Source organism: Penicillium arizonense (assembly GCF_001773325.1).
Source record: "Penicillium arizonense strain CBS 141311 chromosome Unknown PENARI_contig002, whole genome shotgun sequence".
Taxonomy (NCBI): Eukaryota; Fungi; Ascomycota; class Eurotiomycetes; order Eurotiales; family Aspergillaceae; genus Penicillium; species Penicillium arizonense.
The window spans coordinates 1743510-1769858 of NW_019173279.1; the positions used below are offsets into that span (position 1 = coordinate 1743510).

Here is a 26349-nt window from a genome sequence, read left to right on the forward strand (position 1 = left end):
GTTGATAAGTAGATGAAAATAGCTCAGACATTCAATGTACATATTCCAATAGTTCTCTCTTCTTTTTTCTAGCTATTTCACGTATCAATTGTGACAGATCAAGAGCTCTGTTGTAGAAGTAAAGTAGACTGGAGAAGAAGCACGTCCCGTGATTGGCCGCCTGTTAGGGAAAGGGGGAAACACGAACTGTCTTTCCTCCCCCCCTACTCTCTCCAGACTCAGGAGAGCAAGTTTCACCCATCTTCATATTACTTGCTTTAGCCGTCATCTTCTCTCTGTATCTTTGTTTCATTCCTCTCTAGTCCACTATGTCGTCGGCCCTCAACGCGGTATGTGCATTCCCCTTTTCTTGGTCGCTTCCCGTACCTCCAAAAAGTTTCCCGAGCTAATTGCATGCCCGCGCTTGGTCCGGGTAGATTAAGATCCGTCGCAAGAAGAATGTCAAGAAGGGAATCCAGTTCTGCCTGATGGTGTGCGGTGCCAGTGGAACAGGTAACGTTCTCGACATTTGGTCAAGTCAGAATGGTGATTGACCCATCTCCTTTTCGCAGGACGCACAACTTTCGTCAACACTCTCTGCGGAAAGCAGGTTCTGGAGGGCAAGGATGCCGACGATGCTGCCAACGCTCACCTCGAGGAGGGTGTCCGTATTAAGCCCGTTACCGTCGGTGAGTTGAGCCACTCCCCGCATAGCGCCAATGGTGGGCTGCGAATACTGACTGGAGATGACAGAGCTTGAACTCGATGAGGAGGGAACCCGTATCTCCTTGACCATCGTCGATACCCCTGGGTTCGGTGACCAGATCGACAACGAGGCCAGGCACGTACACCGCGGAAACCACTGGTCAGTTCTGTGGCTAACTTTTGGACAGCTTCGGCGAGATTGTCGGCTACCTCGAGCGCCAATACGATGATATTCTTGCAGAGGAGTCCCGGATTAAGCGTAACCCTCGCTTCAGGGATAACCGAGTCCACGTTCTGCTCTACTTCATCACACCCACCGGTCATGGTCTCCGTGAACTTGATATCGAATTGATGAAGCGCCTCTCTCCCCGTGTCAACGTCATTCCCGTCATCGGAAAGGCCGACTCCCTCACTCCCGCAGAATTGGCCGAATCTAAGAAGCTGATTATGGAGGACATCGAACACTACCGCATCCCCGTCTACAACTTCCCCTATGACATCGAGGAGGATGACGAGGACACCGTGGAGGAGAATGCCGAGCTCCGTGGACTGATGCCTTTTGCCATTGTTGGCTCGGAGGATTTCGTGGAGATTGATAACAAGAAAGTGCGCGCGCGACAGTACCCATGGGGTGTTGTCGAGGTTGAGAACCCTCGTCACTCTGATTTCTTGGCTATCCGCAGCGCTCTGCTGCACAGCCATCTGGCTGATCTGAAGGAGATCACCCACGACTTCCTCTATGAGAACTACCGTACCGAGAAACTCAGCAAGAGCGTCGACGGTGCTACTCCGTATGTTCCTGGTCCCGGGGTTTCATATCTCGACATTGCTAACACATTCGTAAACAGTCCCCAAGACTCTACCATGAACCCCGAGGACCTTGCATCTCAGTCAGTCCGCCTCAAGGAGGAGCAGCTCCGCCGTGAGGAGGAGAAGCTGCGTGAGATTGAGATCAAGGTACAGCGCGAGATCGCCGAGAAGCGGCAGGAGCTGCTGGCTCGCGAGAGCCAGCTCAGAGAGATCGAGGCCCGCATGCAGCGCGAACAGCAGAGCCAGGGCAACATCAGCGAGGCAGCTGGAGAGGCCTAGATATACCCTGTCGAAGATGCGGCTCATTCAGCGGGGCCCCGGTTCGCAACGTGATACCGATGGTGCCAAACTGGACTTCATGGCACCAAGTTGGATTTTGTTTATGGGGATAATATTGACAGTTTATTCACGTTAATAGTTTTTTTTCTTTTTCTCTTCTTCTATCTCTGTGGATGGACCGACTCATCATAGACTGCGGCGCCTCGGTTACGAACGGTGGACGCAACGCAAGACACCCTCAAACATGCGTTATGCCGAGCTGGATTTCCTCCTCGGTATGACCTGCTCGCGTTCCATCCGGGGACTGCTCTCCTCGGCACCGTTGTCTTCCGCTGTGTTTGGGGCAGAGATTCTCATCCTGTCTTTTCTTCTATCACATCACCAGCTGCGGCCGGGGGTCCTGTGACTGCATCTTTTCTCTTTTCTCCTTCCCCTCCTTCATCTGTTCTTATCGAAAGTCCGCAGCGCAGCAATATTCCCTCTTCTCTGTTGTTTTTTTGTGTTCGTGGCTCACGTCCTGTCCATTATCTATCCTTTTTACCCTCGCCTGTCTTCCCAGTCCTGATAGTAATAGAGGAAGAAAAAGTATTTGAGTACTTGGCTTGTGCTGTGATCCTTACTCTATTGTCCTTTTTGTAGAAAAAGTAGCGTGGCAAAGAAAATATATATCCAGAATGTGCCCGAGTGCTCAGACATGATCATTACTTATTCCTTCAGCAGATACATATTTTGTGGAGTCTCCCACTCAATCTCCGTACGCGCAATGAAATAAATATGTTTATAGACAACAGCCAATAGTGTATTCCCACATACATTAACACAGCCTAGCCGCAAGCCTACAACAAAACTCTCTCCGCCCGAAACGCAACACTTCCATCCACATCAATGACATTGCTAAGTATAACAGACAAGATACCTCAAACTTAACCGATACAAACAAGTAAGAAAGAGGTCTCTGGAAACACGGCCATGTGGAGTAAAAGAGACAAGCATCAGGTAAATAGAACGAGCTTAGAAAGACCAAGATTTTAAAGGGTGGAAAAGGGATGAAGATATCTAGAGGGAAAAATGGGAGAAAAATGCAATCAGCAAGAAGTGAAAAAAGGGTAGAAGGGCGGTCGAAAGCAGGAAAGCAGACACGCAAGAAGTGGTATTTGCGCTCCATTGTACATTGCGTAGAAATGAGAAGACAGGTCAATCCTGTTCATTTGTGGAGTGGGAGGGATTGGGGATTGAGGTGGTGGTTTGGTTGTCTATGGTAGGCGGTTTTTGTTCCTCCGCTGAGTGACGAGTTATTCATGGTTCCCATGCAGCTTGGGCGATTAAACGCTTTGCTGTTGGGGTTTATTGGTCCAAAAGTCGAGACTGGCAATCACGTCATAACCACCTTCGTCTTCGTAGGCATAGATGATCTAGAGGCGTCAGCGCTTGATTATTAGGATAGGGGGTTGTAGATGTGACATACCTCTCGAGTGGAAGAGTGTAGCATGCGAATGTTTTTCCCGGTCATCAGATGCGTCAGTTCACTTGTCTCCACGTGTCGGATCTCAACGAAGTTCGGTTCAAATGCCAGGATGTAGGGGTACGAGAGGGCGAATGCGTTCGGGTTGCCCTCCCAGGCGATCTTCCAGTCTGGACGGGCTCGCCAGCCATTGCGGTTGACAAAGAATGAGAAGTCACTGTAATTGAGGAGGAACTCCCCATTCATACGCTCGATATGGATAGGCTTGACGTTCTCCTTTCGTGCCACGAAATCAAGGGAGGTGTCTGCTTGGTCGAGGAGAGACTGGGTTTCTGTCGTTTCCAGACTGACAACTTCAAAGCCACGTGCACAGCCAACGCACAAAGTAGAACGAAGGAAGTGAATTGAAGAAGATTCGGCAGGGATGTAGTATTCCTAAAGTGAAAGGTTGGTGAGTTATGTATTGTCAAACCGGAAAAGAGAAAACGAACCTTGAATGGTTTGAGTGTGTCTTGGCCACTCTGGAACATCTTGCTGACAGCAGACTTCTTCTTTCCCTTGGCGAGATTGTCCATCGGCTCGTACACCTTGATGGTACTTGAAAGCGCCGACGTCTTGACCGAGCAAACCAGATGACGACCAAGACCAATGCCTGCTTTGAAGAAGTTGGCATGACCTTGAATTTTCTTTGGGCGTTTTGCCATTGCGTTTTGGCCCTCTCCGAGGTCAAGAGCATCCATAGGGTAAGAAGAAAGTGTCTTGTTTGCCAGAACCAAAACTAGCTGGTACTCTTCCAGGGTGTCGATTTGCGTGACCTGGGTAGCATCGAGAACTCGCTTTGGTTTGACCGACTTGTCTTTGGGCCAACGCTCAGAGACATAGATACCGCTGTCTGTACCATAAACCAATTTCCGACCACCGTCGATTGGAACGAGACAGTTCACACGGTTCAAGTTGCCGAAGGCACCTTCACACAGAATAGTCTTGTTGTAGAAGTTGCTGTTCCGTTCCCACAGCTTCTGTTGTTGTTGCTCCACCGCTTCAATGAACTTGCGGCGTGTGGCGACATTTGTGGCGTAAAGAGTCTGCTCATAACCACCCTTTCCGAGATGTCTGAATGTAATTGGGAGACCACCATCTTTAGCAGGTGGGGGGTTGATCGGAGCCTTGTTGGACAGGAGACTGGATGAGGGCCTCTTGGCAATTCCCAGTCGAGGGATGACTTCGTCCATCTGAGCGATAACTAGCAACTCCAGAGGAATGGGCTTCTTATAAACACGGAACTCTTCACGCTTGTTAACCACCTTGATTCGAACAAGTAAGACGGCGTGATCAAAGAGATAAGCGGTGACATCAGAACTGTCGGCGGTTGTCTTCTTGAACGCCATCTTCATGAGCATTTGCCGGTTTTCTTCTGTAAGTTTCAAATCGACATAGTCCGCGGGATTGAACTTCAACGCAGCGTTCAACTGTACCAAGTTGAAATGGTTCTCTGCTTTACCACTCTCGGTATTGACACGCGAGAGGAAGTCCTTGATCAACTTGATAGCCTTCGGGATATCTTCCTTGTCGGGGTTGCCGTCTGCAGTGTTCTTCAAGACTCCTTCTAGCAGAAGGGGGTATCTTGCAAGACGGGTGGTGGGCTTTGTCAAGTAACCGTTAAGTTCAAGCTTTCTAGACTCCTTCAGGCGTTCCGTGTCTTCAACGAATTTGGCAAAAGCCGGGTTGGAAGCTTTCTCCTTCTCAAATTCGTACTTTCCGTAGAGTTGGTTGGCACCATACTTGATGAATGGATCAAAGCGAGGCACATGTTGCAAGAAGATATCACCAACTGTCTGGACGACCTGGCTCTCTTTTTGTCGACCGTTCAAAGCTTCGCACAGAGCACTGTTGACCTTGAGAACCTCCAAGCAGTTTCCAAACACGGTCCGAATGAACTTTTCCCGTCGGTGTTCTGGGATGGGTGAGTGCGTTGTGGTGCCCGCAGCGCGTAATGGTCGCATCCAGAAATCGCGCAAATATTCCAGGTCCTTTACGAAATCACGTTCCGTGTACATAATCTCAAAGATAATCTCCTGTCGTTTCTTCTCATGGTCGTCCACGGAATCCGAGACCTCCTTAGGCACCGTGCTGATCCACAACTTTTGATTGTCGTTGTCATCGTCATCGTCGATTGGAATGGTGCCCCCAAGTTTGGTGTCCGTAGCTCCCAAAACCGGCTGAGGTTTCAGATTCAACCTGGCTTGCTGTTCCAGTCGTCGCGGGCAAGCAATTGAATAACAAAGACTGTCTCGGTTGCAGGTTGGAGAATAACATTCAGTCAGGAGGGTGAAAACTCCATTGACCTCGGTTGTAGATTTGTCCTCTCCTAACGTTTCCTTAAATTGATATACCTCACCGGGAGCGTCTCGGAGACGGTGGTCATAGGTGACATCATGGAAGAATTTCTGAGCATCCAGCGCTCGACCCAGCAGAAGGGCGAGGTTGCGATCGTTGGTCCGAATGATGTTCCCAATCAAATCCACCGAGTCAGTACCCGAAAATGCATTCTGATATGACAGACCGTTCTTCTGCCGTTCGCCGAGTGAAATCTTCTCCCTGAAGATATCTGCAACGCGAGAAAGTAAAGCAGGATAGACCACCGGAACCTTGCGCTGTGAATCCCTAGCAACCAGTTTTACCGGACCAGATTTTTGCGTGAATTGACTCTGGACACTCATGGTCCGATCAGACATTGGAGTCGCAGTCGCAGTCGCAGTCGATGCCATTGACATTGTACGAGATCTCGTTGATGCATCGCTCGGCTGACGAGAGCTAGAAAGGCCATCTGGGCTGGTCTGCGGCGGCATTGTGTCCTGTCTCGGCAACGGTTGTTGATCATGGCCCGACGGAGGCCTACGACTGGGAATGGACCGTCCGCTGTTCATAATATGCGCATCTCGATCCGATGACCACGAAGACATAGACATGGCTCGCTCATTGGCATGCTTTTCCGGTACAGGTCGCCCGAGCTGAGTCACCGGGGCTCCAGCATGATACTGCTCGCGGCGAGAAGCGATGGCGGATGTGTGATTGAAGTTGCTCGGCGGGTTTTGGTACGGTGGCCCGCTTAGTTTTGCCATTGATCTTGATCGGGAAGCATCGGAGTTTAGCGCAGGAGGAGGCATCGGGCGATTGAAGTCTCTGGCTTCTGCGTATTGCGCGGTAGGACTTGGTCTCGAATCGAGGCGTTGGGGTCGCGGATAGGCAGCAAAGCGTTGAGCACCCGGGTATGGCCGAGGGGGTTGATGGGAGGACATTGTGGCGGCAGCTCCCGGATTATATGCTTGGTATTGTCCTGATGGCGGAGGTGGAGGGTATCCGTTTGGTGGTGCTGATGGCGGTCCGTATCCATTTGGCACTTGCCGCGTCGGCGGCGGCGGTGGTCTCTGGAATTGGGGTTGTGCAACATGCGACGACATGGTGTGAGCGCGGCCCTGATTGAACTGTGGAGTCTGCGAATTCATCGTCTGGGAGCGCCCCGGAGGGGGTGCGCCTCCAAAGATGTCAGAATACGCAGCATCCCGCTGCGTTGACGAGGCAGGCCCGTGAGGCCGGTAATTCCGGTTACGCTGGCCCCCCAAATCCGCCATATTGTCGAAAAATCAGCGATCAAAAATAAGAAGCAGAAGGAGTAGATCGATGAGATATGGAAAGATATCTATTCCGATATGCAAAGAAGGCGACAGGGGGTATCCGAGATCGTGGAGAGCGTCAGGGCGTCGCAAGAGTTCTGTTCAAGATCGTAGGCAACGGAGGCAACGGAGGAAACGAAAGTAGTAAGACAAGAGTCCCCGGTATGCAATCTCAGTGAACGAAAGAGTAAATGGTGGAGATGTCAATATGTCATGACTCCCCTCAGTTGGGGGGATTGACGATATCAAATCTTGGAAAGCGCCAGGAGCCGTGAGCGCAACAAAATCAGGGCTCCCTTTAATTTCATACCCTCAGCATCCTCTAAGAAGGAAGTAGAGAGTGGAGGGGGAAGTTGGTTGAAAAAGTAATAAACTGGGGGGGAAGCAGGAGAGAGGAGGATGGCGAGGTGACGGCGAGCCCGGTATTGGGGTAATTGTTATACACGAAGGCCCAAACTGGCCGTGTTGATGGGTCAATAGCCGTGTATGGTATTGTCACCAGGCGGGAAGGGCAGTACGGGACTACGGTGGGCGAAGTGCCCATGTGGAACACCCATCAACAGTCTTGGCCTCTTCTCTCTGCTTGTCTTCTGGGAAGCTCCCTTTTGCACTATCTTTGATCTTTGCAAGCTTCGGTCTTGCTTTACATTCACCATGTCGGAAAGTGAACTTGCCCCCAAGTTCGCTCCCTTCTTCTCCTTTGTGAGTGGTCCCGCGCAGAGAGTGGAATTGGTCGACTAACCATGTTGCTTATATCAGGCCGGCATTGCCGCTGCAGTGAGTCGATTACCGTATTTCTCTTTAATCAAGTACTAACAACTTCCTGAAGATGATCTTCGGGTGTACGTGGAAGCCCTCACGGGGATGGAGCTAGATGCGAGGTATCGAGACACGGACAGCTTACAATCTCACAGCAGCAGGAGCAGCTTATGGCACAGCGAAGTCAGGCATCGGTATCGCCGGTGTGGGAACCTTCCGGTCTGACCTGATCATGAAGGTAAGAAATGATGGGTACACCAAATGCACAGGTGGCTAACCAAACCGATGTCTGCAGTCCCTTATCCCCGTCGTCATGTCCGGTATTATCGCGGTCTACGGTCTCGTTATCGCAGTTCTCATTGCGCAAGCAGTTGGCCCCGACACCAACATGAGCTTGTACACGTATGTTTCGAAAGCTGGGAGCTTGGCACAGGCTGACACTGCACAGGGGATTCATGCACCTCGCTGCTGGCACGTCTGTGGGACTTACAGGTGTGGCTGCTGGTTATACAATTGGAATTGTGGGCGATGCGGTAAGGACTACCTGCAGAGCTTGTGAACGACGGAGCTCTGACAGCTATATAGGGTGTTCGAGCATACATGCAACAATCTCGGGTCTACGTGGGAATGATTCTGATTCTGATTTTCGGCGAGGTGCTTGGACTTTATGGGTAAGTGACTCTATATCGGATCAGACTGCTCCTACTAATCCTGGTCAGCTTGATTGTTGGCTTGATCCTGAACTCGAAGTCCTGAACGAACCCGTATCTACTGTTTCCTCTCACATACTGCGACTGTTTTCGAAGAGATATCTGTCGGGGAAAAACAACAGACATTCAGGAAGGAAACCGAGACAGCGAGTGTATAATAAGGCAATAAGAGATATAGATTTGAGCCTCCGATTTATCACCGTAGTTCCGTCTTGCCCCGCCCCCAAGTTCCTACGTCAGAACTTCCTCCTCCATTATCCCCCACCTCCTAAACCCCAGACTTTTTGGGGAGTCTTTCTCAATGTTCTTTTCGATAGACCCGCCTGAATAAGCTGTGTTGCCGATTGGTGGCGCGCTAACGGGCCGGATCTCATACATTTTTCCCACTCTGCTTTTGCGATGACCTTTGGCCATTCCAATGGCGACCGGTACAGTGCAACACTCGCCTGAGGCGCCAGGCACCATGCTTCCTCACAAAAGCGACTTGCACCACCGAGGAAAGCAGCTCGTCGAGGCCCTCCGCCACTCTCCACGATCCAACCCGTTCCTCATCACCGAGCGCCACGACGAAAAGCAACTATGTATCTCCTCAAGAACTCTGCGCGTGAGTGATTTCGTGCTCGTAAAGACTCTCGGTACCGGTAAGCACTCGGTCAGATACAGATTTTCTTTGCGCAGGTCCCATCTGACTGTTGATTTTTCTCTCAATGTCTAGGCACGTTTGCTCGGGTGTGGCTTACAAGGCTGAAGGACCAAAAGGACAAGAACAAAGTCTATGCGCTGAAAATTCTTCGAAAGGCCGATGGTGAGCACCACTCTATCCGAGGTTGCGTAATGTGAGAGCTAACGTGGATCGGTTGCGCCTGGATAGTGATCAAACTCAAGCAAGTGGAACATGTGCGCAATGAGCGCAAAGCCCTCGCAGCGGTTCTCGATTACCCTTTCATTACGAACTTGGTCGCATCATTCTCTGATGAGAAGAGCCTTTACATGCTGGTATGGTTGAACTTGGAGCATGACCTGGAGAATTTCCGAATGCTAACGCAGTTCAAGCTGGATTATTGCCCTGGGGGCGAGATCTTCAGCTACTTACGACGCCAACGACGCTTCAGCGAAGAGACTTCTAGATTCTACGCCGCCGAGATTACAATGACCATTGAATTCCTACACGACATACATGGCATTGCCTACCGTGACCTCAAACCGGAGAATATCTTGTTGGACGCCGATGGTCATATTAAGCTCGTTGATTTCGGGTTTGCGAAACAAGTCGACAACCGCGAGACATACACGTTATGTGGCACACCGGAATACCTAGCACCAGAGGTTATTCACAACAGTGGACATGGTCTTGCAGTGGACTGGTGGGCGTTGGGAATTCTAATCTACGAGTTCCTGATTGGCCAGCCCCCATTCTGGGACTCAAATCCTCTACGCATCTATGAGCAGATCGTCGAAGGCCGCCTACGTTTCCCAGCAAATATGCCACCCGCAGCGCAGAACATCATCACTCTGCTTTGCAAGACAAACCCGTCAGAGCGACTCGGCCACATCTCCGGCGGCTCAACCCGAGTCAAGTCCCATCCATTCTTCCAAGATGTCATCTGGGATGATCTTTTTTATCGCCGGGTAAAGGGACCTATCATTCCCCGCCTGTCTCATCCCGCCGATACCGGCAACTTTGAGGAATACCCGGATCCCCCCGACTCCAGGCACGCGAACATTTACACCGATGACCTAAAGAAGAAATATGAGGCGTTATTCAGTGATTTCTGAGCGATTCATTTCTGCCAGTATGGCCAACCACGCATTTACCAAACCTTGGAGAAGTCAAATGACGGGAGCACGGCCACATACCCCCACGGACACCACGTGAGCGACAGGCCCTCCTGAGTCTACAACCTCTCGTGGCCATCTTTGCTTTTACTTCTGCTTTCATATTGAATCCCATGACTGCCTTTGGTATGTGGCGAGTCTGGTATCGGAGGATATCACTCCAGCGCTTACCTTACGGAGTACATTTCTCCATGCCGCCCAAGCCTGTCTCACCACCGCCAACTATCATTCGGCCTTCCACACACACTCACACGACAGTCTCAGTATCTTGACCGTGCCCAGCAATCTTAGGTCCTTTCTTTCCCACTTCCCTCCCTCCTAGGATTACTCTATTCTTTCCCTACCCCAGAACTTCCTGGCTTCGATCATGAGCGCTGATTGCCTGAACTCCATACACTCCTGACTGATACCTCTTGCCCCCTCCAGCCCTGTTTTCAAACGTCGTTTCTTTTGCAGACGCTGTGCGTTCTTTTCCCCCCTTTCCCTTTTCAACTATTGGGTTTTGCTATTCATTGTACCCTGTTCAACACGCACGACATGGCTCGAAAGATTGGGTGGCGGGCTTTCTATTTTCATACAGGGGGTTTCTTTATCGTACAAATTGGTGGTTGCAATTACAGTTGGTCAATATTCTCTATTAGGATAATACCAAGTATATATTTTGGATTTTGATATTCGAGTGACATTAGACACTACTTGGACTTCCAAGATTATTTGACAAATATCAACGAAGCAGACTCGAGTTTATGGTGCGAGGAAACTACACCGGGAACAACATAACATACGCGTGGCAATCACGCTTGGATTCTGGAAATGGTCAACTTGGTATTTGTGAGAATATTGAATTGAAATCTATCAGCTAGCAGTCGGAAAACCACCCGAGAAACATATCTAGCGGGATAACTTATATGGCACGAAAGACAAAGGGGGAATCATATGTGCAGTTAGCATAAAACAGGGAACAGAACTGGTGTTTGCGCCTGGATGGAGAATTTCCCATGAGGTAGGAGCGCCGGCATGTAAATGTCGGCGATTTGGCACGTTGACGGGGACAGAGACAGTCGGGGTTCTATTGGTGGAAAAGGATATGTGGAGAGGGTGATGATGAAGGTATGAAAAGGGCAAGGGCCGTTCATATGGTTTTGGGCATGACGTATAATGTTCGAATCAGGGGATCTTGGATGCTTTTATAGAGATGGATCTGTCTTCCATGTACCTGTAACACGTAGGTTAGCAACAACACCACCAAAAACAACCTATTACCAAGCACGATAGACATACCTTCGAAGTTATGCTTCACAAAAGCCATGGCATCATCCGTATCTCCAGCACCCATCTGTCCCACACCGGGACTAAAGCTAGTGATAGGCAAGACAACCACATCACCAACCTTGCGATGAGTAGTCTGGTGACTAAAGTCCTCGTATGTGATATTCTTATCCCCAGGCTTGATGTTGAAAAAAGACGGGTTATTGAAGTACCGGAAAACAGCATCGGTCCAGGCACCAGGCCCGGTAAACTCCATAATAGTCTTATCCATATGTCCAACCTTGAGGATCCCAGCCCTCTTCATGCGCAGCGCTTGCTCAGTAATCGTTGCCACCATATCGCGAAGAATAGGATGTCCGGGCTTCGACACAATAGTCCATTGACAGAACTGAAGCCGGCGCGAATACCAGTCATGCCAGTCATCGCGATCAGGATCAGCCTCAATACCGACAATAAAGCCGATAGTCGATCGGTCGAGTTCCTCGGGAAGCCATGAATGCGCAGGTTTCAATGCCGTGGTATCGATGTCACTATAAATGCCCCCGCGCGCCAGAAGAACCAAGTAACGAAAGAAATCGGCCTTCATAACACCCAACGGCAAGGAGTCATATGCCTCGAAAACATCCGGGACAGAACCATACAGGTACTGAATGAGATGGCGCTGATTTTCGTCCGAGATAACCTCATGGGTAAACTTGGGGTGCAACTCCGTCCAGGAAGCCTCCAGACCCCGCAAGTCCTCCTCGAACCAGTACGAACTCGGGGCATATTTCCACGTCTGCCAGATATACGCAGGGAACCTCGGTTCAAGGTCATAGGGGAATTGATAACGAAGACGCTCGATCAGCGGCGCACTCGGCGATGCGCCGAGAGGCCGTTGAGCCCGACCCTGGGGCGGAAGCTTCCGCGACGGGTTTGCACGTCGATCTGCTTCTTCTTGTGATATCCCCTTCACGGGTCTGTACCCTGGCGCGCCGAGGATCTCGGGTTCTCGGAACGAGCGGAGGACGAGGAATAATGTCACCACGCCGATGAGGGTGAGGAGGGCCTTTCGCTGTGTGAACATTGCGGGCAATGGGCTCGGTGCGTTCGGATGATAATTGTCCGAGACTTGCGACGGCCGCGGAAGGGCCGGTAGCCTGTGTTTCGAGGCTTTTGGGCTTTTGGGTTTTGTGGTGCGCGCGAGCTCGGAGGATTTGAAGATTGTTGGTGCACGATTCGTTTTGGAGGGTAGGACGGTCGAGTTTTGAGGAGATTCAGGAGTCTAATTTAGGGGAATTGAGAGGGTGACATTTCGGGACTTGAGGTGCTGTTGCATGGGCCGAGTTCGTTTTGAGATGTGACCCGGATTGCTGGAGATGGGTTCGGTCCGGAGAATAGGAGGCGCGCCGAAAAATGAACCCAGAGGGTTTTTGATCAATGAGTTCACCAAAAGCACAGTAGTGAACGAGATAATCCAGTGAAATTAGGTCACGCTGACTAGCAGCGATTGACTTATGACTGGGGACTTGAGGCTTGCGTATGCCGGAAGCAGCTTGTAACCTCTTTGGGTGGAGTCGCTCACGTGGCCTGCAACGTGCAACCTACTTTAGACTAGACTATTCAGTTTGCGACCATTGCCACTTTGTTGGACAATTCCTTTCTTCCATACAAATACTATCTTAATGATTTCTTTGAGTTATACACAATCTTATACACAAGGCTGTTATCACCCCCACATCTGTTCTTTCCACTCTCCAGACTGGGTGATGATCGTCCCGGATGAATCTCATCGTTTCGAACTCGCTCTTGAGTTCATCCTAAGTTATGACTGGGCTTAGACCCAAGGCAAATATGTATAAACGTGGCTGTTGTAGAGGGCCTTGCCTAATATGCAACTGTTATCAAAAGAGCGCAATCATCGCGTAATCATCGCGCAATCAAACTGGAACAATCGCCGCCCAATAGATCGGCTTTAGCTACTAGATACTGATATTCTTCATGATTAGTCGCGGTGCAAACTACTTTTTCTTCGTTTCACGGGTATCTTATTCTGTATTTGGCTTCTTGAGAAAGAGCCGCTTGAGCAGCGCCACCTCCAGACTCGTTCTCAGACCTGAGATTATATCTACATACCCAGACATATCGATATCCTGGATTCTGATGAAACTGGATCATCAAATTGACCATACTTTCTGTTATTTTCCAACTTTAGTACGTCGAACTATAAGACAAAGCTGAAGTTAACACATACAATCTGAGGACATGTGAAATTGAATGACCACTTTCGTGGCCAGAAACGGCCATCTTTCTACTCGCAACAGGCACACACACTTAGTTTGCCAGGGGGAATCAGCTCGGTATAACTGGCTCTTAATAAAGTCATGATTTTGGTGTTTCTTGCAAAGTGATCAATTTACTACGCCCGGGTTAGGATTCCTCGCACGTACCTGATAAGAAGCCACTTTTGAGCTAGTCGGGATGTGACGTTAAAATCCAACCAGCAATTTGGAGACACCCATTCTACTCTAACTCACCGCCAAATGGCCAGCTTGTACACAGGAACAACACCAGCAGTGGTCACGAATGCCAAGGTATTCGCCCTCAGTCATATCATTTTGGCTGGATGCTGATAATGAAATCAGGGCTTACACCTTATAACCTCCTCGACTCCCAACGGAAATGAAGTCCAGATCCCTCTCGAGGAGTTGAAGGATATTTACGGACTAGAGTGAACAACTTCTTTGATAGATATCGACGCTGATAATCATGTTTTCGTCTAGCACTCTCATGGGGAAGTTGTCGTGTTGAAGGAGCTCCATTGTTGGCATTGAATTGTCACGTGTGAGATCTTTCATAACAACACGAGGGACTTCTGGAACCTGTAGATTCCTGTGTTTCTTTTTCGCCTGAGCCCTCATTGACTATTACTGACGGTGGATTGGTGGGGCCTATTTGCGTTAAGCTTAATACTAGAGAGCGAACCTTACACATAGACATGAATACACCGCTGAAGGAAGAAGGTGCAATAAACATCTGACTTACGACGATTAAGCTTGAAATTATGGTAGCTGGCAAGAGGTACTTCCACAGCCTTAGCGGCTTACCTGGGATTAACGCCAACGAGAAGAACCTTAAATACAGCCACATTAGCCGTGCATGAACATGCCCATTCTTCAAAAAGCAGCAATGGTCAGTACTTGAGCATTTGTTCCAAGTCATCTCTGCAGCTTTGTCTCGAAGCCACGATCGCAATAAATATAAAATAGTTGGCAAAGTAGGAGAACGCAGTTAGAAAATATAACGTAACACCAGATTCATAGCATACCTGCTTTACAGACACGCCGGAATCAACCCCAACCTCCGTAGATACAAATCAAAAACATAGCAAAATAGCAGGCTATGATAGACTATCAGAGCCAAGACGCGGGACCGCGCCACTCGTACGGCTTGGCGTATATCGGGGTTTCTTCAAAAAAGGACAAGTTTCTTTACTAGGGCGATTTCAAGTTACACTTTTCATGTAGGAGATCTTGGGTGGCAAGAACGGACGTCGACAGTTAGGCTGGAACTCGCGGACCCCGGTATAAAATTTCATACATCCGATCAAAGCGGCACACTTCCCGGGCGATCCATGCGCACGTGGGGGACAAAATCCCGGGATCTAAGACACGCGATTAAAGTGTCAGGCGGCTGGCTACCTTGACTTTTTTTTTTTTTCTCATTCTAGGCATCCTTGGCAAAAAGTTCCATTGCTTCAATACTTGACATTGAAGAGAATTGTGCTGCCTGAATATGCCGATAAGGTCAGCTACGCGATAATAGGGCGAATCAGCAATACTGAACCTGGGTAGAGTTGATTACCCCACACTTCTGTGAGACCTACACCGTTGAACATGGAACAAAAGCCAAGGAAGTATAAGACAGTCGTAGAGTTTACCCAGCATCCACGAAGATCTAGACGTGGCTGATACGGACAAGAAAGGCGACATTGTGGATCAACAGGAGACAAAGTCCGAGCTAACCCGAATATGGCAAGTGATAACCGAGTCGTTGACTGTCTAACAATGTTGATTGGTTGGACCTGAGCCTGTTCACACCCGCAAAAGCTTGTCATTCGGTATTTCCTTTGTTTTTTACGATAAAGAGGGGTTGTAGTCCAGTAATTTAAGGTATTATGGGAGTTGCCACTGCAATTGGGGTTAGGCTGCTTTCTGTTAGTGACAGGGTTCTGTCAGGGTCTACATCGGCTGCATCTCGGCTTATTATCCCCATGTCACCTCATTTAGGCGCTAGATTCCCCTTCCACTATAAAGAAGCCCATGGACTCGACTTTCTTTGAATTTTTACCGTCTCTTAATTTCACTATTTGCATCATCCACCCAAATCCCATTATGGAATAACATCTGCACCTACCCTTTTCGACTCAACTGCCCAGCTCACCGCCGCACAACCACAGGAGTAGGATTTGGAATCAAACTCTGTTCCATCTGCTGAAAGTATCTTTAAACGACTCTTCTTCTCCCAGGGAAACCCTCGCGATGGAGAACAAGAGCACAATCCTCCCCGTGGTGACTGAGAAGCCCCTCGCTCCATCTATCCAGTCAGTGCCAAGGAGTGAGACCTCAGGCCATACCAGCCAGCCTTCATTGGAAGCGAAGGCAGTGATCATACTCGAAAAAGAACCTAAAAAGCGTTTCTTTGCGCGACCATGGGGACCCCGTCAGAAAGTGGCCGTGGGTGCACTTGGCTTCGTGTGGATCGCCCTGATTGCTTTGACCATCGCTCTCCCGATTTACTTTACCAAAACCTTCGGCTTTGCAAAGGATACTGATGGGTACTGGCAAATCCCTCAACCAAATGAGGATTCGAGTTACCGCAGCGAGGCGAACCGGCCTGTCTTCGCTCTCATGAATTTCCCGGACCCGGGGCTCATTGAGCACAATGGGACGTGGTTTGCCTACGGAACAAACCCTAGAAAGAGGAATGCCGATACCATCCATGTGCCTGTCGCTACATCAACCAACTTTGTCAATTGGACACTCCATGAAGGTTATGATGCACTGCCCAATCTCGGTGGTTGGGAGAAGAAGGTTAACCACTGGGCTCCCGATGTGATCCAGCGTGTAAGTGTACTTGGAGTGTTTCCTGTTTTTGAAACGGATTGAGTTTCTAACATACAAAATCCAGGATGACGGCAAATTTGTGATGTACTACTCAGGAGAGGTAAAGAACTGGGGGAGCTTTCACTGCGTCGGCGTTGCAGTATCGAACGGCACAGATCCACTGGGGCCATACATCCCCGAGGACAAGCCACTGGCATGTCCCCACGACCTGGGTGGCGCGATTGACCCTTCGCCATTCAGAGACGCTGACGGCACTCTCTACGTTGTCTACAAAGGCGACGGAAACAGCATTGGCCACGGTGGAAATTGCAACAATGGAAAGAAGCCAATCGTGTCTGTACCCATCCTCCTGCAAGAGCTCAAGAGCGACGGTGTGACTACCGTTGGAAAGCCAAAGAAGATCCTCGATATCGACGATACCGACGGTCCTCTCGTTGAGGCTCCAGACCTCATGCGCACCGATAATGGTGTCTACTACCTGTTCTTCTCTTCTCACTGCTATACCTCACTGGGCTATAATGTGAAATACGCCCACTCGACTTCCATCGAGGGCCCATACAAGAGGGCTGATCGGCCTCTGCTGCAGACTGCAGACTGGGATCTCCTGGGGCCTGGTGGTGCCACTGTTTCCGCTGACGGGAAAAAGATCGTTTTCCATGCCAACTGTGGTTCCCACCGCTGTATGTACGCCGGCGCTATCGATATTAAAGCCGACAACACGGTTGTTATGTCAAGTCTCCTGGGCAGCGAGTCGTTGACCTCGACGAACTCCACAGTCAGTTCTCGGTGAGCTGAATTGGCATGATCGTGACCACCCATTTGATACACAGAAATCTCTAGAAGGCGATATGATATATCTGTTCTATGATATTTGGTGGTTTGCATTTTATCCAGCGTTTAAGCACTACGGTTTTGGCTTCGTTTGCTCTATTTTATTGGAGTCACTATTTGATACCCGGATGGTTCTTTCACCAGAATCGGCATGGGATTGGCGTTATGAGCAAGCAATTATCTAGCATTTAAAGATCTGAATCAATACTATTCTTTATATCCCTCTATCAGTACTACTGTAAACTGCCTTCGTACTTGGATATCGGAGCTCTGTATACTTCTCCGCCAATCACCGCTCGTTCAGATGACGCCACTGATCAGCGCCTGAGGCATTCACATAAGTTCTCCGGTCAATAGATGACTCCATATCTGAACAGCTCCCCTCCCCAACTCCTACTTCTTTTAATATTCAGGTCATCATGCGCTCAATTCAGGGTGCAGCTCGTGCCGCTTCGCGCACACTCCGAGCCTCACCATTGCGACAAGGCCAACCCAAGATCAATCCCGCGGGACCGCATCGGACTTTATCGGCGCAATGGACAACTGCTCGAGCATTGCACACGGTGCCATCACGAAAGGCAGCTTCCGCCTCCCCGGAGTCAGCAAGGAAGGACTCCTCTAACCCGGCTATGTCATTCCCCTGCCTCGACGCCCAAGAAGCCAGGTCCGCACAGCTCTCCGCGCGGTCGCTAGAATCCGGCCCCGAACCCTCATACACCACCGGCCAACACGAATCCTTCCACTGCGACCAACCGCTTCTCCTCGACTGGGGTGGTGTACTCCCAGAGTTTGATGTCGCATATGAAACATGGGGCCAGCTGAACAGCGACAAGAGCAATGCCATCCTCTTACACACCGGCCTGTCGGCCTCAAGCCATGCCCACAGCACGGCCTCCAACCCCAAGCCCGGCTGGTGGGAGAAGTTCATCGGCCCAGGTCTCCCCCTGGATACCGACAAGTACTTCGTAATCTGCACCAACGTCCTAGGAGGCTGCTACGGCAGCACAGGCCCGTCATCAGTCGACCCATCTGACGGAAAGCGCTACGCAACCCGCTTCCCAATCCTCACCCTGGATGACATGGTGCGCGCACAATTCCGACTCCTCGACGGCCTAGGAATCCAAAAGCTTGCCGCCTCCGTCGGCTCCAGCATGGGCGGCATGCAGAGTCTTGCAGCCGGCGTCCTCTTCCCAGAACGCGTCGGCAAGATCGTCAGCATCAGTGGCTGCGCACGCAGCCACCCATACAGCATTGCAATGCGACACACACAGCGCCAGGTCCTGATGATGGACCCGAACTGGGCGCGCGGATTCTACTACGACGCGATCCCGCCGCACTCGGGTATGAAGCTCGCGCGCGAAATCGCTACCGTCACGTACCGCAGTGGTCCAGAGTGGGAGATGCGCTTTGGTCGGCGCCGCGCTGATCCTAGTAAGCAGCCCGCGCTGTGTCCCGATTTCCTTATCGAGACCTACCTCGACCATGCCGGCGAGAAGTTTTGTCTAGAGTATGACCCCAACAGTCTGCTTTATGTTTCTAAGGCTATGGATCTGTTTGATCTGGGTCATGCACATCAGTCCGAGACTTTGCGTCGGCGCGCCGAGTCTGAGGATCGTATTGCTCACGGTGGTATCTCGCCGCGTGTCGCTGATCCTTCATGCAGTCTTACTCTCCCCGAGAAACCATATGAAGAACAGCCCAGTTCGACTTCCTCCGTGCCGCCTTTGGACAAGTCCGTCTCATCTGATCAAGCCGAAGGCCCACCGCACGATCTTGTCGCTGGTCTGGCGCCTCTGAAGGACCACCCCGTTCTTGTTATGGGTGTTGCCAGTGACATCCTGTTCCCTGCATGGCAGCAGCGCGAGATTGCGGAGACTCTTCGCGCTGGCGGAAACAGGAATGTGGAGCATATCGAGCTTGGTGATGATGTTTCCCTGTTCGGTCATGATACTTTCTTGCTGGACCTTAAGAACATTGGTGGTGCGCTGGGCAAGTTCTTGCGCTAGGCTCAATTCGTGGAAGATTGAGTGTGATGTTGGTTGTGTATAGGTGGTTGATTCTGTATATTCGTGAAGCGTGTGACTTGAAATTGTGCATTAGCAGGCGTTCATATGTGCTGAAATAAATACCTCTTCTCTATTCAATTGAAGTATCTTAACAAGGGACTGATATGCGTCAGTCTATGTCTACGAGTAGCTGTTGTAAATAGTTATCTCTTTCTTTTACGCCCTCTCGTGCAAATACCAAAAGAGAAAATGAAAAGGTACAGAAAAGCCAGCCCTCAGATATGCTCTCAGTATTCAGCATTGGCTTCCAGCAGTACAGTGGCCTCCAGTCCACCGAAGCAGCTGGCACGTCATGTACCGCGGATGCATGCAGTATTGGCTTATGTTCGTCTTTGGACGAACTCATCACAGGGCGATACAAAAGAATAAACCGACGCCCACACCCACACCCACACCCACAACCAACCCAAGCCAACGTACCGATGTCTGACGACAGAAACCCATCTCCGGCAGAGAGCCACGATCCAGCAGAAGCTGCATCGATGCATGACCCAACGCGTCAATCAACGATATCGTAACAGCCAAGTAAGCCTCCTATTCCTTAGATCAATCATAAGACCTATAATGAAAGTTGTTCAGGCTCCACCAACACCATTGATCTGTCATCTCAGAAGAGCTGAGCTTGGTTAGTTTCGAGGATGGGTAATTGTTTTGCGCATGTTCATCGCGTTCGTAAACACTTATTTATGGCGGGTCCCTCAAACTCGTCATTTGAGTTGCGGGGTATTCATTATATAGCCATATTGTTCGATGAAAGAATTGCCAGTTGATGAGGCTCTGAAAAGCAAGATGGGTGTTATATCAGGGATATAAAATGAACTTGAAATGTAAAGGTGGTTCTAAAGCTTCAGGATGAACTGTTTTTCCGGGGCGCGATATATTGATGCCTGAGGCAAGCAGTGGTTTTCTACATCCTAAACACCGAAATATTCAAATTCCAGTCTTATTAATAACTATGTGATTTGATATTTTTTACTTGGGGAGTGGAGACGCCTACAAATCATTTCTTAGTGCGATTATCTTAGGTACTATACAAACTTGAAGTCTTGCGTTATCCATGGTCTCACTAGTATCGACAAACGCTTTCCGGGTTACTTCACTGCACAAAAAGCTGCAGACACCTTATGAAAACATGATAAAGCTATATTCTGCAATAAATCTCAGCCACTCGACAAAAGGCCTACAAGTAGCCAATACCCACATGAATTGCGTAGTTCTACGATCATAGCGGATAAAGCATGACAGGATTATAGGATTAATAACCTGTCACAACTACATAGCCATGTGGTATAAGATACGCTTGGATCCTTTGCATATCAATGTTATCTCTATCTAATAATGGACTTAAGAATGGACTTAGAATTCTTACTTTCCTTCCCGTACCTACTCATATTCTTTGTAGTCATACGCGCCGTTGAAGCCGAGTCCTCTGTCTAGAATGTCCCGCGGTGCAGTAGGAGACGAGCAGGAGGTCGATCCTATTCAATCTGAATATGCAGATTCTGATGAGACACTTAGCAAGTCTTTGTTTCTCGTCAGCACTCTCATATATGATAGTAGCTTGGTGATTAACATCTCACGTTTCAGCCGAGGACGAAGGCGAAGTGATGGATCAATCCAATACTTTGGGAGAATACTCCGCCATGCGCTGCCCGTGGCTTCGACTAAGTACCATGAGATGAATACCTATCTTGTGGATTTCCCTTTTGAAATCATTCTTTATAGTAGCTTTATAGTGGAAAACCTTGGCTGTTGGTCTATCTGTTTATCATTTCCCCATCCACGGTAGGCTGTATGTACCAAACGCCGCCCCATTGTTCCTTAGTTCGTAAATAACACAGCCCGATGGGGCGCTAGTTACGCACTAGTTGGACTAGTATATAAAGGCAACTACGGACTAATGAGTGACATTCTGTACAGGATCGGAGTTGTAACAAACCGTTTGCCATTGCCATGCGAGGTTGGCTCCGACCTTTGGGACGTTCATCGTTGGGTTTGGGGCCTTCTTCGCGATCATGCCCTCCCAGCTATTCCTGGTGGACCTGTTCGGGTCACAAGCGGCGACATCTGCCCTAGGGGCCAATATTCTCCTCCGCTCCATGTTCGGGGCCTTCTTGCCGCTTGCCGGGTCGCACATGTATTCGGCACTCAACTACGGCTGGGGTAATACGCTTGTTAGGATCCCTGGCACTGGCATTTGCGCCTGTGCCGATTCTGTTATATCGGGAGGGAGAATCGCTGCGGAGTCGGACGACATTCATGCTGTGAATGTGCAAGAAATTTATAGATAAGGCTAGATTAAGGTTACATAACAATACGATTGATTATTTTGTCCTCGTAACACGATGAAACAAGAAATCATTGAAGCGGCGAAGTAACTAAACGCATGCACCGCATCCCCCTCTGAAGCGCACAAGATCCGTTTTCAGGGCTTTACTATATACCCATAAATAGTATTCGAAGCGTTGATCTCTCCAACGCCCATCACAGTTCGATAGACTTGGTTACACTTTCCTTGCACATTGAACAATTGGAGTGTTCGGGCGCCATTGGATCCAGTCCAGCTGATTCTAGAGCCTCGGGGAATGAAAATGGGCTTGCAACCTTGAGGTGTAGTTCCGGTGTATACTTGATTGTTTGCTCGGAGTTCCCAAGCTGAGGTGGTGCTCGCAAGGAGAGCAAGGAAAGAAGTAGAGAGTAGAGAAAGTTTCATGGCTGTCTATATCATTTGTTAGTCTGTGTGTGTGTATTTGATCGCTCCTTCCACTTGAAAGAGTAGAGCCACACATACTGATCAGACAGTATAGTCATATATTAATTTGATTTGGGATGTATGATTTCTCTTCTTGAGGGAGGACTCGTATTTTATATTGTGTCGTCAAGTGTTCATCTGTCCATTTAGATGCTCATGATGTCACTGCTATACGACCAGCACAGACACTGCCCCCAGAATGCCTATCATTATCTCTTTCGAATTTCTGGACTTCCGTTAGACCATGGTATGCAGAATCACGGGTGTTCATGGCTCGTGTGGTTGAGCCAGACACTCCCAATAGTCTGCATGTAGTCTAGGGGCGTGGCGAATATGCCTGTCACCTGTCATCGACAATTTAGGCGGGAAAAAAAGCTATGACTTACTTACTACATTGATATTTGCTGGATCAATTACGAGAATTACGTTTAGACCATTAAAGCTCGTAAGAATAGCATATACACCGGATTCCAGACCGCGCTTCATGGCTTTTCCTTTCCGCTTTAGTGGTCACCCCTTGCCACCTTTTGATCGCTGAGCGAAACTGAGAAGATCCCCGAGTATTATATAATCACTAACTGGCCCGGAGGCACGCTGAGTATCACCTAAAGACTTGTCAACATATCAATCTGAACTATCAATCACAATAATATCCAGGTTTCCCCGTACGTCCTCGCGAGCCTCGGACACCGTGAGATCGACTGGCTCAGTTGGGAGATGTTCTTTGAGAAATGCCCTGATAGCAATCAGGGGCACTCCATGACGCATCGCCGTGGCATCATCCCACGAGGAATGTAGGCCCAGCAAGGCACCGTCCGATCTCCGTAGGAGCGGTGCGCCTGAATGGCCCCAGTAGGTCCAGGCGTTATGTTTCAGAGCGCCGATATCTGAGTTGTCCTGTGGGTCTGCACCGGCTACCATGCCACATAGTCGACCCTGAGAGAGTTCGACCAAATCGTAGGCAGTCTTCTTGCGCGGAGAGACCGACTCTAGGTCGTCTGCCCCCGGTTGCCCGATACAGAATATTGGAGAGGAGGTAGACATTGATTCAGCGATAGGGACACAGGCAAAAATAGGGGTTACCGAGCCTCTACACCGTTCATCGAAGATTTCGATACGAACGATTTTAGCCAAAGCCAGATCACGGCGCTCATCCCACGCCCGACATTCGACCTGAACGGCGAGTCCATTGTAATAGAGAAGCCATTTCAGGCGCTCGGCTTTCCACTCTTCAGGCGTCTCGCCAAAACAGTGCGCACAGGTCAAAATCCAGCCGCGCGAGTCGATACATACGGCGGTGCCAGCTTCGTGCTGAGCAAAGATCAGCGTCGATATCAGTGCTCGTGTTGCATGGCGGCTCACGTCCAAGGTAGCTTCTGTGGTCAGAAAATCCGATTGCCGCAGTCGATTCTGCTTTTTACGCAGAATTCGCAGTTCGCTCTCGTTCAGCCCTGGGAGACGTGACAGGCTTCGGACGATGGCCGGCTCGGCAGGGGTCGATGCGGACGCGATGAAACGGACCGGTTCATGCATCTCATCCTGGAGGCTGAGCCCATCCACCTTAGACGCAGGGAGCTCCTTGCGGCCCGATCGTAGTTTTCGGGGCATCATTTATCTCTCGATGCTCGGGTGTTGCGAGTAGGTTTGGCGAACAGAGATGGGGACTAGTGTTCGTCGTATTTGGGGGCCAAGCGGCAGTACTTCAACCCTGATGTAGGTGATAATTATAGCGGTAATATGCGACTCCAATTGTAAATACACGTCTATTATGAGGTATTAGAGATAACTATATAATAGCCAAACATCCCCAGGCAGCAGCTTACTACACTTTTAACAGCACAAATACATCTATCCCTGCAGGTGAAAAGGCCCCCAAAAGTGGCACTACTACGAACCGTATGACATCCTATAATACTTGGCTTATCCCCTTTCTCTCTCTTCTTCTTTGACATTTCCCTCATCATCCCTCTCCTAAACATGGCCTCTGGACTCATCTTTGATCCCCACGCGCTCCTGCGCACCGCCCCACTCATAACTTCAACTTGCACTTTGTGGTACTCGCTCGACCAGGAATTCTTCCTAAACATCTTCCTCCACCCCAGCCACCGCACCCGCAGCAATGAAACTCTGCCATCCTATTTCGGGGTCTTCTTCGTCCCTGGTACCGTGCGCGTACTTGGCCTTCTCGCCCTGACCCTGACAGGAGGCGGATACAATATCTTGACCCGACGGTCGGTATCTGGGAGCTCGGCGTCCTTGCCTTGGTATACGGCAGGTACGCTGTTAGCCGCTAGTCATCTTCTCTTTGTGCCAGCTGTTGCGCCTAAGATCCAAGCTATGGTTGAGGATTCATCTAAGGGCCGGTCGACGGAGGATCTTGAGGGGTGGTTGACTATTCATCGTGTGCGTACCTGGACGGTTGATTTTGCTGCGTGGGCTTGCTTTGCGGTTGCTATGTCGATCGTTGAGTGAATTGTCTAGATAGACAATATTGAAAGAAGTCTTGGTATAAGGTGCTTAGGTGGAATCGCTGAACAGTTGGTAGTGCTGTGGCTTAGATTAGTACGAGTCTACTAGTAGCATAAACATACAACAGGGGTCATAAATGTGCATACAGAACCACTGATGAAATATCAGACAGTCTACAGGAAAGCCTCGAAGCGAGTATACGTTTCGTGCATTGTTTTCATCATACTTTGACATCCTTTTTTTTTTGGCTCTTTTTTGCTCATTTTGGACTGCCTTCAATTGTAGTTCTTTAAGAATAGTGGGTTAATAATGTAGATGATAGAAAGGTGGAGAGTGAAAGGTATTATGGCCTATGCGTGTATCAATAAATAGAATCAGTAAAATTTAAGATTTGATCGGGTCTTTCTACAATGAAATTCTAGCCTAAGTCTGGGGCTTTAGGACTATTTTGGATAGAGAATTATGTCCGCGGCTTATGGCCATCAACAGTAGAGTAAATGAGTCATTAGAACCTAGAAGTTCCTCATCCGTCAAGCCGGGTTCGAGTCTTCTATGTTGTCCTCGCCAAGTACAACTGCGAAAACATTCCTTTCCTACTCAAAAGTTCTCCTGGTGGTCCCATCTCAGATACCGTGCCATGATCCATAACCATGACCAAATCCGAGTCCATGACAGTCTCAACCTGATGAGCAATTGAGATAATAGTCCGCCCCTTCAACCGCTCATCGAGAAGTTCTGAGGCCAGTTTTTCCGTGTGTCCATCAAATCCACCGGTAGGTTCATCCATGATAACGATTCTGCCAGGAGATAGAATGGCACGCGCAATATAGAAGATTTGCTTTTGGCCATCGGACAGCTGAGTGGAATGAATGTCCGCGTTCAGGCTATCATGTTCGCGAAATTGATTCCAGAGCCCGACTCTGTCCAGAGCAGATATAATCTCCGAATCACCAATGGTCAGTGGAATTCCCAAGTCAAGATTTTCGCGGACAGAACCCGGGAGAAGTAGAGGAGACTGCGATGTTGGCATCAATGCAGAGCCCCAGCGAGGCCTCAGGCAATGTCAACAAAGGCATAAGATCTCGATGAGAAGCCCCAAGCGAGGCCTCAGCCAGAATAGCAAAGACGAAAACAACATGGCCAAGGCTCGAGATGCAACTAGCACCTCTAGGTCACCGAAAATCGTCATTTTGAAGATCAGGCGTGTCTAGGATCATCTCTATGAAGCTCGTAGAGTATTAGGAATAATGCTTTAGGCCATAGGGACAGTAGGGGATAAGGGTTTCACGTACTTTTAAGGATATTAGAAGGCGAAAGAAGGGAAGAAAATAACAACAATAAGAGCTATTATATTTACGTTGCTCTGTATACGCCTCCCTAACCACTACTATCTACTCTCACTAAGTGTATAAACCATACAAACACACACACCAACTTATTCTTACCTATCTACGACTTCCCTAGACAGGAGTATGAGGTCAAGACAGGTATTATTCGATAGAGTATCAAACTCGATCAATAAAAGATAGTAATACATGAGCGGTCCAAGAATGTCATATCAAGGGAGACGCATTGAATGAACAACATTGATCATGAACAAAGGACGAATTTGTAGTAATATCCAACCACTAATTTCCAAATGC

The 26349-nt window shown here is 49.3% G+C and overlaps 11 protein-coding genes across 11 annotated transcripts; 7 read left to right on the top strand and 4 right to left on the bottom strand.

The window, feature by feature from the left end:
* Window positions 1-308: 308 nt before the first annotated feature.
* aspA (uncharacterized protein) lies at window positions 309-1773 on the top strand (the record flags this gene model as incomplete). The annotated part of the gene is made up of 6 exons (XM_022627759.1): window positions 309-329; window positions 417-492; window positions 552-668; window positions 733-844; window positions 873-1475; window positions 1533-1773. 6 exons carry the CDS (start codon window positions 309-311, stop codon window positions 1771-1773), a joined length of 1170 nt encoding a protein of 389 aa, XP_022492476.1.
* A 1322-nt stretch (window positions 1774-3095) lies between these two features.
* rom2 (putative Rho guanyl nucleotide exchange factor (Rom2)) lies at window positions 3096-6867 on the bottom strand (the record flags this gene model as incomplete). Its single annotated transcript, XM_022627394.1, has 3 exons — window positions 3096-3185; window positions 3239-3670; window positions 3727-6867. The coding sequence occupies 3 exons, from the start codon at window positions 6865-6867 to the stop codon at window positions 3096-3098; spliced, it is 3663 nt and encodes a 1220-aa protein (XP_022492586.1).
* Window positions 6868-7563: 696 nt separating this feature from the next.
* Window positions 7564-8424, top strand: PENARI_c002G01606 (V-type proton ATPase proteolipid subunit; the record flags this gene model as incomplete). Its single annotated transcript, XM_022627239.1, has 8 exons — window positions 7564-7611; window positions 7669-7686; window positions 7739-7751; window positions 7824-7906; window positions 7964-8070; window positions 8117-8201; window positions 8254-8339; window positions 8388-8424. The coding sequence occupies 8 exons, from the start codon at window positions 7564-7566 to the stop codon at window positions 8422-8424; spliced, it is 477 nt and encodes a 158-aa protein (XP_022492444.1).
* A 372-nt stretch (window positions 8425-8796) lies between these two features.
* PENARI_c002G03954 (cAMP-dependent protein kinase) lies at window positions 8797-10154 on the top strand (the record flags this gene model as incomplete). The annotated part of the gene is made up of 3 exons (XM_022627408.1): window positions 8797-9019; window positions 9094-9183; window positions 9250-10154. 3 exons carry the CDS (start codon window positions 8797-8799, stop codon window positions 10152-10154), a joined length of 1218 nt encoding a protein of 405 aa, XP_022492840.1.
* Window positions 10155-11401: 1247 nt separating this feature from the next.
* On the bottom strand, window positions 11402-12549 carry PENARI_c002G09459 (glycosyltransferase family 32 protein; the record flags this gene model as incomplete). The annotated part of the gene is made up of 2 exons (XM_022627796.1): window positions 11402-11430; window positions 11496-12549. 2 exons carry the CDS (start codon window positions 12547-12549, stop codon window positions 11402-11404), a joined length of 1083 nt encoding a protein of 360 aa, XP_022492668.1.
* Window positions 12550-14005: 1456 nt separating this feature from the next.
* Window positions 14006-14197, top strand: PENARI_c002G10926 (uncharacterized protein; the record flags this gene model as incomplete). The annotated part of the gene is made up of 2 exons (XM_022627882.1): window positions 14006-14056; window positions 14108-14197. 2 exons carry the CDS (start codon window positions 14006-14008, stop codon window positions 14195-14197), a joined length of 141 nt encoding a protein of 46 aa, XP_022492861.1.
* Window positions 14198-16003: 1806 nt separating this feature from the next.
* On the top strand, window positions 16004-17378 carry PENARI_c002G04983 (glycoside hydrolase family 43 protein; the record flags this gene model as incomplete). The annotated part of the gene is made up of 2 exons (XM_022627480.1): window positions 16004-16588; window positions 16653-17378. 2 exons carry the CDS (start codon window positions 16004-16006, stop codon window positions 17376-17378), a joined length of 1311 nt encoding a protein of 436 aa, XP_022492217.1.
* A 460-nt stretch (window positions 17379-17838) lies between these two features.
* PENARI_c002G12316 (homoserine O-acetyltransferase family protein) lies at window positions 17839-19425 on the top strand (the record flags this gene model as incomplete). Its single annotated transcript, XM_022627984.1, has 1 exon — window positions 17839-19425. One exon carries the CDS (start codon window positions 17839-17841, stop codon window positions 19423-19425), a length of 1587 nt encoding a protein of 528 aa, XP_022492372.1.
* A 3436-nt stretch (window positions 19426-22861) lies between these two features.
* Window positions 22862-23845, bottom strand: PENARI_c002G01719 (uncharacterized protein; the record flags this gene model as incomplete). The annotated part of the gene is made up of 1 exon (XM_022627253.1): window positions 22862-23845. One exon carries the CDS (start codon window positions 23843-23845, stop codon window positions 22862-22864), a length of 984 nt encoding a protein of 327 aa, XP_022492314.1.
* A 369-nt stretch (window positions 23846-24214) lies between these two features.
* Window positions 24215-24709, top strand: PENARI_c002G00101 (uncharacterized protein; the record flags this gene model as incomplete). The annotated part of the gene is made up of 1 exon (XM_022627136.1): window positions 24215-24709. The coding sequence occupies one exon, from the start codon at window positions 24215-24217 to the stop codon at window positions 24707-24709; it is 495 nt and encodes a 164-aa protein (XP_022492951.1).
* A 415-nt stretch (window positions 24710-25124) lies between these two features.
* PENARI_c002G07344 (uncharacterized protein) lies at window positions 25125-25895 on the bottom strand (the record flags this gene model as incomplete). The annotated part of the gene is made up of 3 exons (XM_022627633.1): window positions 25125-25129; window positions 25304-25721; window positions 25872-25895. The coding sequence occupies 3 exons, from the start codon at window positions 25893-25895 to the stop codon at window positions 25125-25127; spliced, it is 447 nt and encodes a 148-aa protein (XP_022492862.1).
* Between the last annotated feature and the right edge of the window lie 454 nt (window positions 25896-26349).